General features: G+C 42.0%; 1 protein-coding gene across 7 annotated transcripts in view; it reads right to left on the bottom strand.

Annotated features, from left to right (window-relative positions):
• The window catches only part of LOC133360330 (synaptonemal complex protein 1-like), a 31,036-nt gene that overhangs the window by 6,276 nt on the left and 10,406 nt on the right, over positions 1-14,354 (bottom strand). For 3 of the 7 annotated variants that reach the window (XM_061578978.1, XM_061578981.1, XM_061578980.1), the window contains exons 11-24: positions 14,140-14,249; positions 13,795-13,970; positions 12,998-13,065; positions 12,766-12,818; positions 11,705-11,809; positions 11,427-11,530; positions 9,327-9,444; positions 9,162-9,232; positions 8,281-8,353; positions 6,547-6,609; positions 4,351-4,464; positions 3,087-3,194; positions 2,007-2,099; positions 420-485 (exon numbers count right to left, since the gene is read on the bottom strand). In XM_061578978.1, the coding sequence (XP_061434962.1) occupies positions 420-485; positions 2,007-2,099; positions 3,087-3,194; positions 4,351-4,464; positions 6,547-6,609; positions 8,281-8,353; positions 9,162-9,232; positions 9,327-9,444; positions 11,427-11,530; positions 11,705-11,809; positions 12,766-12,818; positions 12,998-13,065; positions 13,795-13,970; positions 14,140-14,249 (1,322 nt within the window). Of the gene's footprint in view, positions 1-419; positions 486-2,006; positions 2,100-3,086; positions 3,195-4,350; positions 4,465-6,546; positions 6,610-8,280; positions 8,354-9,161; positions 9,233-9,326; positions 9,445-11,426; positions 11,531-11,704; positions 11,810-12,765; positions 12,819-12,997; positions 13,066-13,794; positions 13,971-14,139; positions 14,250-14,354 lie in introns of those variants that run through there. The other 4 variants (XM_061578979.1, XM_061578983.1, XM_061578982.1 and 1 more) reach the window with 3 other exon arrangements.

The raw sequence follows: 14,354 nt of genomic DNA, 5'->3' as shown, positions 1-14,354 counted from the left end.
TTGCGAGTCTGAAGTAAAGAAAGAAAGAATATAATTAAAAAGGTTCACGCTTTAGTAATGAAAGCAAGTGAAAAGAACTGGATGGTTTTAATAAAAAATAATTCAATTCGTCATTTTAACTTTTCTATTTATGTTCTCATTTCAACAGCCAAAGCATTGTTCTGTTTTCAATAAACAGAAACGTTGTGGTGATTCGCATTGTACTATTGAGCTATGTATTGTACGGTAAAAGCCCGATATAACTAACGGGGGCATCAGTGGACATGAATAACGTGCCCGTTATAGGCTACCCGCATTATAATAAAAAAGCATGTCTCCGTGTCTCTGTCTCTTTGGCTGTCTCCGTGTCTGCGTGTGTGTCTGCGAGTGTCTCCCTGTGTGTCTCCGTGTCCGTTTGCCCAACTGTGGTTAAAAGTTACCTTCTGCTTCAATTCTTCCTTTAACTTTTCTATTTCTGCTCTCATTTCATCAGCATTGGCCTTGTTCTGTTTTCAACCAACAAAAACGTTGCAGCGATTCACATTGTATACTTGAGTTTTATATTATAACACCAAAAACCTGATACATAATGCAGGCGTCTGGCGATATAAATGACACACGCATTATAAGCTACTTGCATTATCAAGGAAAATGTATGTGCATCTCTGTACGTTTGTCTGTGCCTCCCTATCTGTGAGTCTGTCTGTGGCTCCGTATATCAGAGGAGAGGGGCAGAGCGGTAGTGTCGCATTTAGTGTGTTGTGCTACGAACCCCGCGACACGAGTTCAATTCCCACTCACGGCCAACACCAGTAACGATTATCTAAACCGGTCCTGGGCCGCCCCTAGGTCGACTAAACCTCAAATGAGTACCTGGTAAGGTGTGGAAACATTGCCACTCAGGAGACAAAGGTGGTCGGGCGTGGTGCTGGCCACCCACCCCCTCGTGTGCCGTGCCAGCCTTCATAGGTCCTCGCTAACAGTCTGTTAAGGCTATACAGGGGATCTTTGTCTTTGCACTTATTTCGCACCGCATGTAGCCAACTGTGCTAATCGGAGGTTGCGAAAATGTTCAAGATTGACCTGAGAGCTTGGTTTAATCAGAGTTCAGCTGAAACCTGGATTTTAACCCAGAGGTCATTTGGGGCTGTTGATTTATTTTTATCTCTATGTGCATCTCCGTGTCCATTGCTACAGTTTCCATCATAGACTGCCAGTACACTCACTCTGATTTAGAACCGGTCTACATTAGTGTTTTTTAGTTTTTATTATTTTTTATTATATTTGATTATTATCTTTCTATCTACGTGACTTTACCGAAATAACCAAAGAATACTTTTTTCTAGCTAATTACACGGGCACATTTAATCAAGACAGCCACAATCACACCCTGCTTCCTGAATGCGGGAAACACCTTAAATTAAAAATAATTAGCGGCTGACGTCACTACCCATGGGGGGGGGGGGGGCGATGCGCCTCCTCCCCCCTCCTCGGCGTCAACTTACAACCCTCACTACAAAGGCAGAACCCTCACGTCACGTGATCTACGTAACGCTACTGAGACATAGAAGTAAAAAGGACGTCATGATGAACAAGGGATTATAACCTTTAAATGAAATAGGTCTGTGTCACCGCGGCCTTACAAATTGCACACGAATGGATGCAATGAATATATCATGTCGCGGTCTGCTTTTCGCTTGCAAGTTTCAGATCTACTGCTATACACCCGTCCTTGGACGGGCTAAAGACTAGCTAGTACAATAATTGGACTGAAGATCCGTTGAGTATTTAATAGGTAACACAACTGAACAGACCAGCTATCAGTTAAATTGTATGCGATGTGTGACCGTGCAAATGAGCACTTGCTCTTTCATCACAAATTGTCACCATTCTGTTTCTACAATGAGTCTTAATTGCCGTGTGACTTGCCTGCATAACATCATCGGGATTGTGAGGGTGAGGTGAATGTGAGCGTTACGATTCGCAATGGAGGATCCAATACATTATTTAAAAAAAGCTAAACTTACCAACGTAGACACATTTTCAAGTGCATCCTTATATTTTTGGTCGAGAGAAGAATATTCTTTGTTTTTATCTTCCAGATTCTGGTCACACTGGCGCTTTACGTCAGGATCGCAAAAAAAATTGCAAAACATTTTAATAGCATTTACCAACTGCACAAAACTAAGGAAATACATATAGATGTGTTTTGCTATGGTCCAATTTATGCTTCAATATATTTCGTGAATATATCGTGAACATTGTAGCGACGAAAGACGATGCTTAAAAATTCTTCACATACTTTCCACTAAAAATAAACCTACAATTGAAACATAAACACTAATACTGTATATGTATATTCACAGAAATCCAACACATTTGTCAATAAAACTGTCCTAAAGAGGAACAAAAACAAATACAAAGGGTAACTTTCGGGCATTGACCCTGCATCCCGCGCTTTCAGATGCGATTCTGTGGCCGTCTGGAACGCTCTTCCTTTTGATATTAGGAAGCTACCGGAGCTTCACATCTCATCTGATTCCTCCTCCAGTAATAAACACATTCCTGCGGAGGGAGCTGGTAGGAACGTTGGGTTGCTCGGTCAATGGCCAGGGTCAACGGCGGCGTGGTGTATTCCGCAAATATGGCCGACTGTGAGGGCGGGCACAAGCCGGCGTAAGTAGGTTAAACGTTGAGTTTTATAAGGGCACCACGGGGTGACTAACCCCTCCCCACCCAGCCCCACCCCTCCCACCCCCCACCCAGCCCCTCCTTCCCCACCCAGCCCCTCCCTGCACGACGGACACAATAATCCCCTGTTGGCTGGTGTAACCAGAAGATTCCTACCAGTTTTATCTCTCTATGAGGGTGAGCGAATTCCGTGCGAGTTACAAGTTGAAACTGTTATAGTTGCTGTTAAGAAGGGGGCCATTGCAGAGCGTTATTAACAAATGTGCAAAAGTTGTTTTTTTATCCACCATTGCCAATGAACGATCAGAAGAAAAAACACATTTCGCTATTTTCTTTTACAAACGTTGCAGTTATTTTGAAGCAGCTAAAACATGCGAGTCCGATTCAGGAATGAAGTGCCAACTTCCGCACGTTACCTTATACTCTTCCACCATTGCAGTCATTTCTGTAATTTTGAACTGTGAAATTTTTTCTGCGTTGATTTTCACTCTCTCAATCTCAGCTGAAATCCTCTTGAGTTTTATCTGCAAGAGGGGAAAAAAACGACGGTCACACATGTGCCTTGGATTTTCACTTGGTGTGAACTTCATTAGTAATGCCATGAAAGCAAAATATTTGCTGCTTTTATTTATTTATAAGTGATGCAAGTTAACGCTCCACGTATAAAAACGTAACATCTGCTACGGTATAAATCACAGTTTGCACGCACACGCAGTAACACGCAACATCCCCGTCGTTGTGTGCGGTGGGTTTGGCTCATGTCTCCGAATCCAGCACCCTTTGAAGAAAGGCAAGGTCGTTGATCATTTGTGAAACCCCCAAACCCACTTTTGTTGATAAGGAGGCCAAGAAAATACAAGAAAAGTAGGTTGCGCAAAACTGTGACTGAATTGCCCTCATATGTGCGGTGCATCTTTGGCCAGATGATCCGGTTTCAATATACCGAACGCAAAACACTCACGGATGGACATGGGCAACAATCTCCAAGCAAAATTCTTAAGTGAAAGAAAAAAAGAGCTCAACACTTGGTGAGGTTTTATTGAATAAATGGCACTCTTAATAGTTTTAGTATTAACTGCTTTTAGTTTTTTAGTATTGTTGTCCTTCCCCTACACGTCCGATTAGCACGGTTGGCTACTTACGGCGCGAAAGAAGTTCAACATACATACATTATCAGCTAAACACGTAGGCTTTCACGACCAATATCATCCATAAGAGTTTTTTTTGGGTTAGATCGCGTAAATATATAAACGTGTCGTTAAACCCGCCACCACCCGACACAGCCAACTAGTAAGGTTTGTTGCATAAACGCATCGAGTATATTCTTAGGTTTTTTCGGTAAAGTCACGTAGGTAAAAAAAAATTCTAAGTAATAAAAGTAAAATAAAAATCACAACGTTTCGGAGGAAACACAAGCTTCCGTCTTCAGGTGGAACCGTCACAGCACGATAGCTGTATCTCTTACTTGTGTTGCCTCCGAAACGTCGTGATTTTTATTTTACTTTTATTAATTTGAATTTTTTTTTACCTACGTGACTTTACCGAAAAAACCTAAGAATATGAATCCTTGCAGTCACGAAAGCTTCAAATCTAGAAGCATCGAGTATACATTATACCAGATGCCTTTTTACCAAGACTAAAACGGAGGTAAACAACATTTGTCAAGTTCGTTTCGCAAACCTCTTCCAATTTTTTTATCTGCACCCTGCAGTCCGCTAACTTTGCCATTGCGTTGTTGCGCTCTTGTTCGTACTGTTGCTTTAGTGAGTCCATTTCAGACTCGAAATCCTTCATCTGCAAAGTCACATAAACACGGTCATAACGAACCTTGCAGTCACGATAATAAAGACTGCTTAGGTTTTAGATGTTAATAAAATATTTTAAAATACTTTTTTTTAAACACGCTTTAATGAAATGTACTGCCCGAGCTGCCCTTCCCCCTGCCCCCTTCCCCCATCGCCCCTCCCCTCCGTACACATCACCCCGCCCCTCGGCGTGGCTCCCCGAGGCTTGCCGTGACGTAAGGGGCCGTGGGGATTTACAGGCAAGGTCAGTTGACTGTGGACAATTAGAGCCGTTGAAAAGATTGTTTAAAAATATATATATTTTTTATTTTTAATGATAGAATATAGTATTGTCATCAGTATGACATACCTACAGTATACGAAGTTTGCAGTCGATACGACATTGGGAATACGGTTGAAATTGAGTTACAAGATTTTTAGATACGGCAACACACAGTAAGTTAAATAAAAGCGTGTAAATTGTTTAAAAATAGATGTTTTGGATTTTTTTTTATAGAATATTGTGTTGTCATCATTATTACGTACCTATACCAAGTTTGCAGCCGATAGCACATTGGGAAGTGTGTAAAATTGAGGATACAACAGACGATGTGAGTTAAATAAAAGCGTGTAATAAAAAAGGGGTTGTTTTAGAAGTGCTGTCAATGTTAATAGGTCATCACGCGCAATGCTTTTTACGTCACCACGCCCTGTCTGCTATTTATAAAGTCAACAACACCTGACTTCCACATTCTGCTCTTACAGTATCGCACGTAGACCGGCTTTAGACATTGACTTACAACGGCACACATCAAACAAAAACCCCTGCCACCTTCAGCGTTAACCATTAACAACTTACTGTGAAATGAAATACAGTAAGTTGGATCCATGGTTGTCCTTACCCTCCCCCGCACCTCCGATTAGAACGTTTGGCTAAGTACGGTGGGAAATAGATTCAACATACATACATCGTGTAAACCTAGCCTTCCTCCCCATATTTTCCTTAGTTTTTTTCTGTTGTCTCCGATCTTCCCCTACCCCACCCTCTCCCACATCCCTCGCTTTTTAGCCATCCCCATATTTTTTCCTGAATCACAGCCCAAGGGAATAAAGTTAAATATATTTTATTCGTCCACCAACTTCCATTATTTCTCTATTCCTTAGGTCCTGTATTGTTGTTGACAAGCATTAATAATGTTTATATACTGCATACGATTAACGTATTGGTTTGGAGAAAACTCGTCACAGCAGGAAAGTACGTGAAGGCTGGAAAAAAGGGATTTAACAACACACACACAAAGGTGTGTTAATCACCAACAGCGGTGGTCACATGCCATGCATGCAAGGCATTATGGGAGTTGTTCCTGACTGCTGTTTGTGAACGCGCCTTTGTGTGTTGAATACAGTAAAGTAGATTAATGATTTCGGCCATTGTCTGGACCTGTAATTCTTGCTTAGGACAGCATTCTCCGGATTATCCCGGAAAGCAAGACACACCCCACACTTGTACCCGGTGTCGATTAAGCTATACAAATCAGATCACGCACACAACACACACACAGAAACTGGTTTCAAATAATCACCCCCAAGTTTTGCTATGAAATACGGGTGGGGGAGGACATGTTATAATCCGGAAAATCCGATATACATTTTTTTATGAGCCAGTGTTAATGAAATAAGGAACTCAGTGTCTTTTTTGGTATTATAAAAGTATAAGAATAGTTTTTTTACCCTTTCTGGCAACAAAACAGGCGTTAAGATGTTCAAACACCAAATAGACACCTTTTCCAAGGAATCGAGTACTGCATTAGCCACATGTACCTGTGGTGAACATGTGTAGGGGTGTCAGGGGAAAGATTCCCACCAATAGGAGGGTTAGTGGGAGGGGTGATCGAGGAGATACAAGGGGAGAACGGGCGGTAAGAAGGGGCCTTTGGCGGGAACGAGATTGGGACGGCTGGGGACAGGTGTGGATGGGAGAAAAGGATTAAAAGACGAAACCCCTGCAATCTTGTGTCGGCTCTCCTTTACACTTGCAAACAAATATGCTCTGATAATATATGCATTGTCATTGAAAAGGTTTCGCGCTAACCTTGTTTTCGTAGCAGCTGTCCTCCTCACATTGCTCCTCCCGTTGCTTGTCCAACTCGTGACCCTGTTGCAGTTCGCGTACAATCGACGTGTTGGTTAATACTGGTAGGAACCTCCTGGTTACACCAGCCCACAGGGGATTATTGTGTCCGTCGTGCAGGGAGGGGCTGGGTGGGGGGGTGGGAGGGGTGGGGCTGTGTGGGGAGGGGCTGGTCACCCCGTGGTGCCCTTATAAAACTCAACGTTTAACCTACTCACGCCGGCTTGTGCCCGCCCTCACAGTCGGCCATATTTGTGGAATACACTACGCCGCTGTTGACCCTGGCCATTGACCGAGCAACCCAACGTTCCGACCAGCTCCCTCCGCAGGAATGTGTTGACCCTCGCTTCGAGATTAAAAGAGCGCACAGACTTCTTAAAAGAGACCACGCGGCAAACAATCCCAGCAGCTGCGTTCATCGCCATCGTGCAGCCATGCCGCTTTACCACTGCCACCAAGCGTCACTGTCGAGGGGACAGACTGGTTCTATTCAACTGCCGTGTTTTTAAATATTGAATGTGTGTCAAGTGACACAATGCTGGAAATACATGTCAACCCCTTATCAGTGCCTTAACTTATTACAGACCAATTCAGACCTTATTGGTCACCCTGTGCCTTTATACATCTCAATGTTTATTCTACAAAGTCCCATCACAAGGGAGAAACACAAATAGACAAAAAAATCTTTTGCCCATATTGAAACGGCTGTACGCCGTATGGACCTGAAAACTCAATTTCCCTTTACAAGAATACGGGGTAAACCGTATGGGTTGACACGATATGGAAATGTAAACTGAGATAATTAGGCAACCACATACAGTGAGTGTCTTTTATTTTAATGGCAGTGCAGACCTACACAGCTCCTGCTATTTTTTTACTTTCAGTTTTACATTTTAAGGCACTAACCAAAACATATGAGCGGAAGGACATATTCAATCATCATAACCGTGTTAATTCAGATAGTCTCATAGGGCGCGTCATGATACCAGGAAACCACAGCAACGATAACCATCTTTCATATTTTATACCACTGCTAAAATTGTAATTCTCGACTCACTGAGAATGAGAGGTAATGCCCCCATTAAAGAACTATAATAAGTTAATCAGAATAGAATACATGGCAGTCCGTGTAGCTAAAATATACAGGGTGTGTCTTTTAATACTATACCCAAGTTTACTGAAACAAAATACTTGGGTATACCATTGGAACCTCATTTGCCAGTAGAAAAATATGATAATTGGGTTTTTACCCTTTTATGAGGTTCCAATGGTGTAAATGCTTACCCCGAGCTCTCATACTCTGATGGTGCATTGTCTTTGAGTTGTGCGCCTTTTGGCGTCATCTGGTCCAACACCATGTCAGACTAGGCTCTAAGGAAAGCTGTCTCGGGTGTGGACCAATCAACTTCAAGGACAGTGCATACATTATCAGTTATGTTTTTTGTTTGCATTATGACTGCAGGTATTGTGGTCGATGCAAACATGACTCCTTGTAAAAAAAGGTGTCAGTTTTGTTGCCAGATACTTGGGTATACTTTTAAGACGCATTTCAGAATCGCCCTCATTGTCTCAACTGTCACACCAGGGGATTGATCCGGCCACGTCTGGATTGCAAGCCTAGTGTGCTAACCATTACATTGTGAAAATCAATTATTTAAAGCACTTTGTAGAGTACTGTTTTATGTTTTGTATTACCAAGTTTGTTTCTGTCTGTATGTGGGCTTCGAGCTGTGCCTGATGATGTTCTTTGGAAGATTCCAACTCTTCCCTGGATTAAAAGAAAAACACATTACAGGTGTGTAGCGATTGTCCAACACGATCCCTGGGACAGAGTAATCAAGAAGGCGGGAGAAAACACTCCACGCTCTGATTGATTAGGGAACGGGGAGCCCAGAGAATTGGCCGGAACATTCAAAAGTTAAAAGAGCTAGAGGGTTGAATGAGCGTCAGGTGGGACGGTTAGGCCAGGTGAGGGTGAGAGAGGCGACGATTGGTGGAGACTGAGTGTGAGGAGGTGCGGAGCCAGGAAGAGGTTAAAAGAGAAAGCGGGTGATTGAGTGGGTGAGTGAACAGTAGGGGGCGCAGGTGGTGCATCAGCCAGTCATCTCGGTCAGTCGACCCGTGGCACCTGCTGGGTCTGCCCCGTGACCTCCTGCCAGCGGGCTTTCGACACTTCACGTGGCCTCAAGGTGCAGTTGGCCTGGCACAAGCGTCGTGGTGACGTCACCGCCACTTAGTGGCGAATGGCGGTTGTTGTTGAGTGAGCGTCAGGTGGGACGGTTAGGCCAGGTGAGGGTAAGAGAGGTGATGATTGGTGGAGACGGAGTGCGACAAGGGGCGGAGCCAGGAAGAGGTTAAAAGAGGGAGCGTGAGGAGGAGTTCGGGGCGTTGCTGGAGAGCGAGGATGAAGGTGTGCACCCGTGCCGTGAAATAAAGACCTTACCTTGTGGATAAAGAAAAGGGCCAGGGTCTTTTTTGCACAGAGATGGGAGTTGTGTTTGCAACAAAACTATGTCATCCACAAAAGGAACAGATTGCGAATTGAAAAGAAAAAAAAATAGGCAGGAACAACTTACTCTAGGTTTTTATAATTCGATTCCAACTTTTGAATGTTGAACTGTAATGCATCTTCGTTGCGCTTTGTTGTCTGAAAACGAAAGCATAGATCATTTTGAAATACAGTTTTGCAGTTGAAATTGCCAATACAGACGTGAATTATAAGCACACTTGAGCCAGAATACCTCAATGATGTTGTTAAGTTCGTTGATTTGACTCGCCAAACGAGAACATAGTTCAGTCAGTTCCTCGTTTTTCAAAATAACCGCCCCAACCTTGTTTCTGGTGTCAAGGTGGCATTCTCTGTTAAAAAGGAAAGATTGTAAATATACTATTATTTCACGTGCGGTTACTTGACTCCAGAAAAAAAACCTATAAGCAATAGTTGTGTAAATCCAAGAGAGTGCAATGTATTCTCTGGATTATACGATGCTGCGGAATGTAAGATGCACCATAAACCTTGGCCCAGTGTCCATAAAGCTATACATATCTGGCCTCACACATGCACACATTTATTGGGTAACATACTTTCATGAGTAAGAACCTTTTATGGTATCTATTTTCAGGTTTATTTCATCTATCGTTTGAGTCAATTGACAAGTATTCATCCGTAAAAAGAAAGTAAAATACTCTTTGGTTCTTTCGGTAAAGTCACGTAGGTGAAAATAAAAATAAATAAATTGTATAACTAAATTAAATCAGCTGTGGTTGTCCCATCTGATGACGGAAGCTTGTGTTGCCTCCAAAACGTCGTGATTTAATTTAGTTATACCATTGGAACCTCCTTTGCCAGTAGCAAAATACGATAATTGTTTTTTTTACCCTTTAATCTGGCAAAAAAACTGACACCTTTTTTACAAGGAGTCATGTTTGCATTGACCACAATACCTGCAGTCGGAATGCAAACAAAAAACACAACTCTGATAATGTATGCACTGTCCTTGAAATTGATTGGTCCACACCCGAGACAGCTTTTCTTAGAGCCTAGTCTCACATGGTATTTAATTTAATTTTTATTTTCACCTACGTGACTTTACCGAAAGAACCAAAGAGTATGGATGCTTGCAGTCACGAAAACTTCAAATCTAGAAGTATAATTTTTAGACACCCACCATTTAACAATTCTGTAACTAAACACACTACCAAACTGTCTCAAAGCTTCACAATTTTTTTGTCCGAAAGTATTTCATGGAACAAACGAGTAAGGTACACACAGAGGGCATGCCTGGGAGTTGACACCATTACAGACAATGCGAAGAAGCACACCGATTATTACCAGCATTTTATATTGTTAACCTCTCTATGCCGTGTGTTTCAACTCTACATCCCTGGTGTCTACTTCCTGAACTCGGATAACGTCGTGTTTTGACGGGGGGGGGGATGTCTTGGGATACGACGTCTTGCTTGGGATACGACGCGCTTGCTAGAACTTGTATGGGTCGGGATGAGTCACCGTGTACCCGCGTATACCCTGTTCACCACTCCTCCCCTTCCTCACCACCATCCTCGTAGGCTATCAACTCCTCTCAGCAAGGTAAAGTTACGTAAAATTGTATTTTTATTTCAATGTATTTTAATTTATTTACGTATACATTTTAGTAATAAGTACAGTGATCCCTCGTTTATCGCGGTTAATGAGGACCGGAACCCCTCGCGATAGGTGAAAATCCGCGAAGTAGGATTGGCCCCCTAGGAATTTCCGTATATGTGTGTGTGGGTACCAGAATGTTTAAAATATGTATATTTATACTTCATATATATATTTTGCTTAAATCTATTTAATTATAAAACCTTAATATTATACATTCACTCTCTCTCTCTCTCGATACGTATTATGGTGTTCTACACTCACCAATGACAGTAGTATCTTGAGACTTGACTCCAGTAATGACGACGACGACGATGACAGTGACGATGACAATGACGACGATGACAGACCTGTGCAGTTCGATGAATGTGATGATGAATGATGATGATGGTGTTACTGCACAGGTATAATGAGGCCTTTAAATCAGTTCGAAAAATCCGCGATGCACTGAGGCCGCGAAACTTGAACCGCGAAGTGGCGAGGGATTACTGTAGTGTCTACATTGTTTATTACAACCCCCTTAATGTATAATATGCCATATAAAATATCATTTCTTATACTCTGGAACGAATTATTTCCTTTCCCTTGATTTCTTATGGGATACGTCATTTTCGGTATAAGTCCTAGCCCTTCTGGAACGAGTTAACGACGTATACCAAGGTACCACTGAACTTAAAAATAAAGCTCCACCATTTACCTCTCTTGGCACAGTTCTGATTCCAGAACAGTTGCTGCCTTCAAGGCGTCCTTACGGTCATTCTCCAAGGCGCACTCGTTTGCTTGCATTGCATTGAATTCACTCTGAAATTAAATGACACCCAAGATGTTATGCTAGATGACGCAAATGGAATATTTCTGCACACAAAAGAGCATCTGCAGTGACGATAAATGACAATTATAACACGTTTACAAATAACTTACTGGAAAATGTTGCTCAGGTTATATTACGATAGATTTAAGAAACATTTGAAATACCTTGCTTTCGTTTATCAGTGTTTCCATGGCGGCTATCTGTTGATTCATTTGACAGATGGTTTCTTGGAATGAAGCTCCTTCTTGTTTAAACATGTCTAAAGATTCCTTTACACAAGACACGACACGAAACCAATACCTCATATGATACTCCGAATGTATGTATTACACACGATGGGCGTAGCTCTCGAATACCGTCTGAACGTTTCGTTTCTCTCCCCCGTGCCCCCGAGCTTCTTGGGAGCTAAACGTCAAACGCTTTGCCAAACAACTTTGCGACACAACTCAAGAGCTGTACAAGCACAGCGACGGAGACCTACGCAGTGGCGCGCCTTCGTGTTTGATACATCGAAAAGCAATTGGTTATTTTACACCTGATCAGGGAGGCTTGTGTTGCCTCCGAAACGTCGTGATTTACTTTAGTTTTCATTTATTTTATTTTATTAAATGTTTTACCTACGTGACTTTACCGAAAAAAACCAAAGAGTACAATTGTTTTTTTTTGTAACAAAAATGCGAGCCCAATACGGCAACGTTGCATAGCTTACTCAACCAGGTGACATCGTTGGCAGAAAACAATCCCAACACAACTGAACAATTTCAGGGAAGTGGGGGGGGAAGATAAATCGAAAGCATTTAATGTCGCTGCTCCCAAGTTTTGGAAAGGTCAAATGTGAATGCAATAGTACAATATAATTTTATTTTTTTAAATGTAACCTGTGTAGATTTGAAGTTTTCGTAACTGCAAGGATTCATACTCTTTGGTTTTTTCGGTAAAGTCACGTAGGTAAAATTTTTCAATAAATTAAATCACGACGTTTCAGGCGCAACACAAGCGTCCTTCTTCAGGTGGGGACAACTTAGCGAAAGCACACCTACGTCACTTTACTGAAAAAACCAGAGTATCTGTGTAATTGTTAAGATAGAATGATTTGCTGATGTCTTCCAGCTAAACCACCCTTGAAAAAGATCTTTTTGGCTCAACTTACGAACTTCAATTGTAACGTTGAATATTGTCTATTCTTGTGGCTGATTTTGTGAAAACGACATTGAAATGTACTCACCAGTAATTGTTTATGTTTCGCGTTGTTATTATCACTTTCAATTTTCATATTATCTAAAAATAAGAATAATAATAAAGTAATACGATTAATAAAGGAATATCAATAAATGTTGGACACTGATGAAAATATCTAAAATCACGTTAATAATGTACAACTGATACGAGGTAAAATGTCGCACATGCGATAAATAATACACCCGCAATGGACATTTACACTTTTAAACGTTGCCTACCTATTTCTGCATTTTTTTCACGAATATTTGCTTCAAACCTGCTACGAATCTCAGCGTCTTCACTGCACCTGAAAAAACGTAACAAGACATCTGCCTCATTTAATTGTTCAAAAATGTATACCAAACGCAGCACACAATGCAAGACGAAAATCCCCCGTGTGGCCTTCACAGACTGCGGGGTCAAGTGTTGTTTGCGAGCACCATTGTAGGCTAGCACGGTACACGGAGGGGTGGGTGGCCAGCACCACGCTAGACCGCCTTTGTCTCCTCAGTGGCGATGTTGACACACCGCACCAGGTACTCATTTGAGACTGAATCGACCAAAGGGAGGCCCAGGACCGGTTCAGATAATCGTCACACGAACAGTATTCGTGATGTGCGGCAGAAGCCAAATTAAACAATGCAGAAAGCTGCATCAGTGAACGAAATATACTGTATTTGTTTTGCTTCACAGATACAAAAAAACATGCTTTACGGAATGCAGTGCCTTCTCCTTAGTAGCTCACATTGTCTGAAATTCGCAAACTTAAAAAATCGCGAATAACTTCATTGGGGGAAACACGTATAAATTGTCGCCCCCTACTGCAAAATAATTGCAGAACCCTTCAAAAAATTCACACTGCGAGGCCCTCACACTTTCGATGTCGTATTGGCGAACGTGCCCCCCACCCTCCGAACCTCTGAATATGAGTGAAGAACACTACTAGGGGGCTTTCCTTTGTCAACTAGCGTAGTACGTAATACTAGTGATGAAATAATATCTCAGCACCCTACTTGCTGTGTTGTTCACCACTTGCCTCTGGTTGGCTGCTCTTGTCAACTCTTCATTTGCATTCTCAAGGTTTTGCACAATTACGTGCAGGTCCTGATGTTCGTGTTGCAGATTGTCATACAATTGTTGCAGCTCCATCGTGCTCGCGATGTACGCTCGCTCCTTCTCTGCAAAACTGCTCGCAATGTTTTGCATCTCAGCCTACAGCAGTGGCAGAAGATTCGTTTAGTCATCACTATTTCTGAACGTTATATTCATTTATACCGTATGACGATTAAATCAATGAGGCAGATGAGCCGCTACATTTTTCAGATACAGTGAAAAGCTGAGATTTGCAGAAATAGGTAGGCAGACAATCTTATATAAATACCGATGGATTTGTCACCTGTAGTGTGCTTTCAACTTCCTGACGTCGATTTATTTCAAGCTTGAGGGTATTAATTTCTTCCTGTGCTTGCTCAAGTAGTGTTTGAAAGTTACCTGTTAATTACGTAAAACAAACTAAATTGAGATCAACTTTAACGATCAGATGTGTAGACATTTGCCTACCACACACATATCCAGGCTGTTGGCAAAAGCACACAA

Source organism: Lethenteron reissneri, chromosome 68, assembly GCF_015708825.2.
Source record: "Lethenteron reissneri isolate LAM-NWPU_2019-01 chromosome 68, ASM1570882v1, whole genome shotgun sequence".
Taxonomy (NCBI): domain Eukaryota; kingdom Metazoa; phylum Chordata; class Hyperoartia; order Petromyzontiformes; family Petromyzontidae; genus Lethenteron; species Lethenteron reissneri.
Note: the sequence above shows the minus strand (reverse complement) of the source record. Positions and strands in the feature narration are given on the sequence as shown.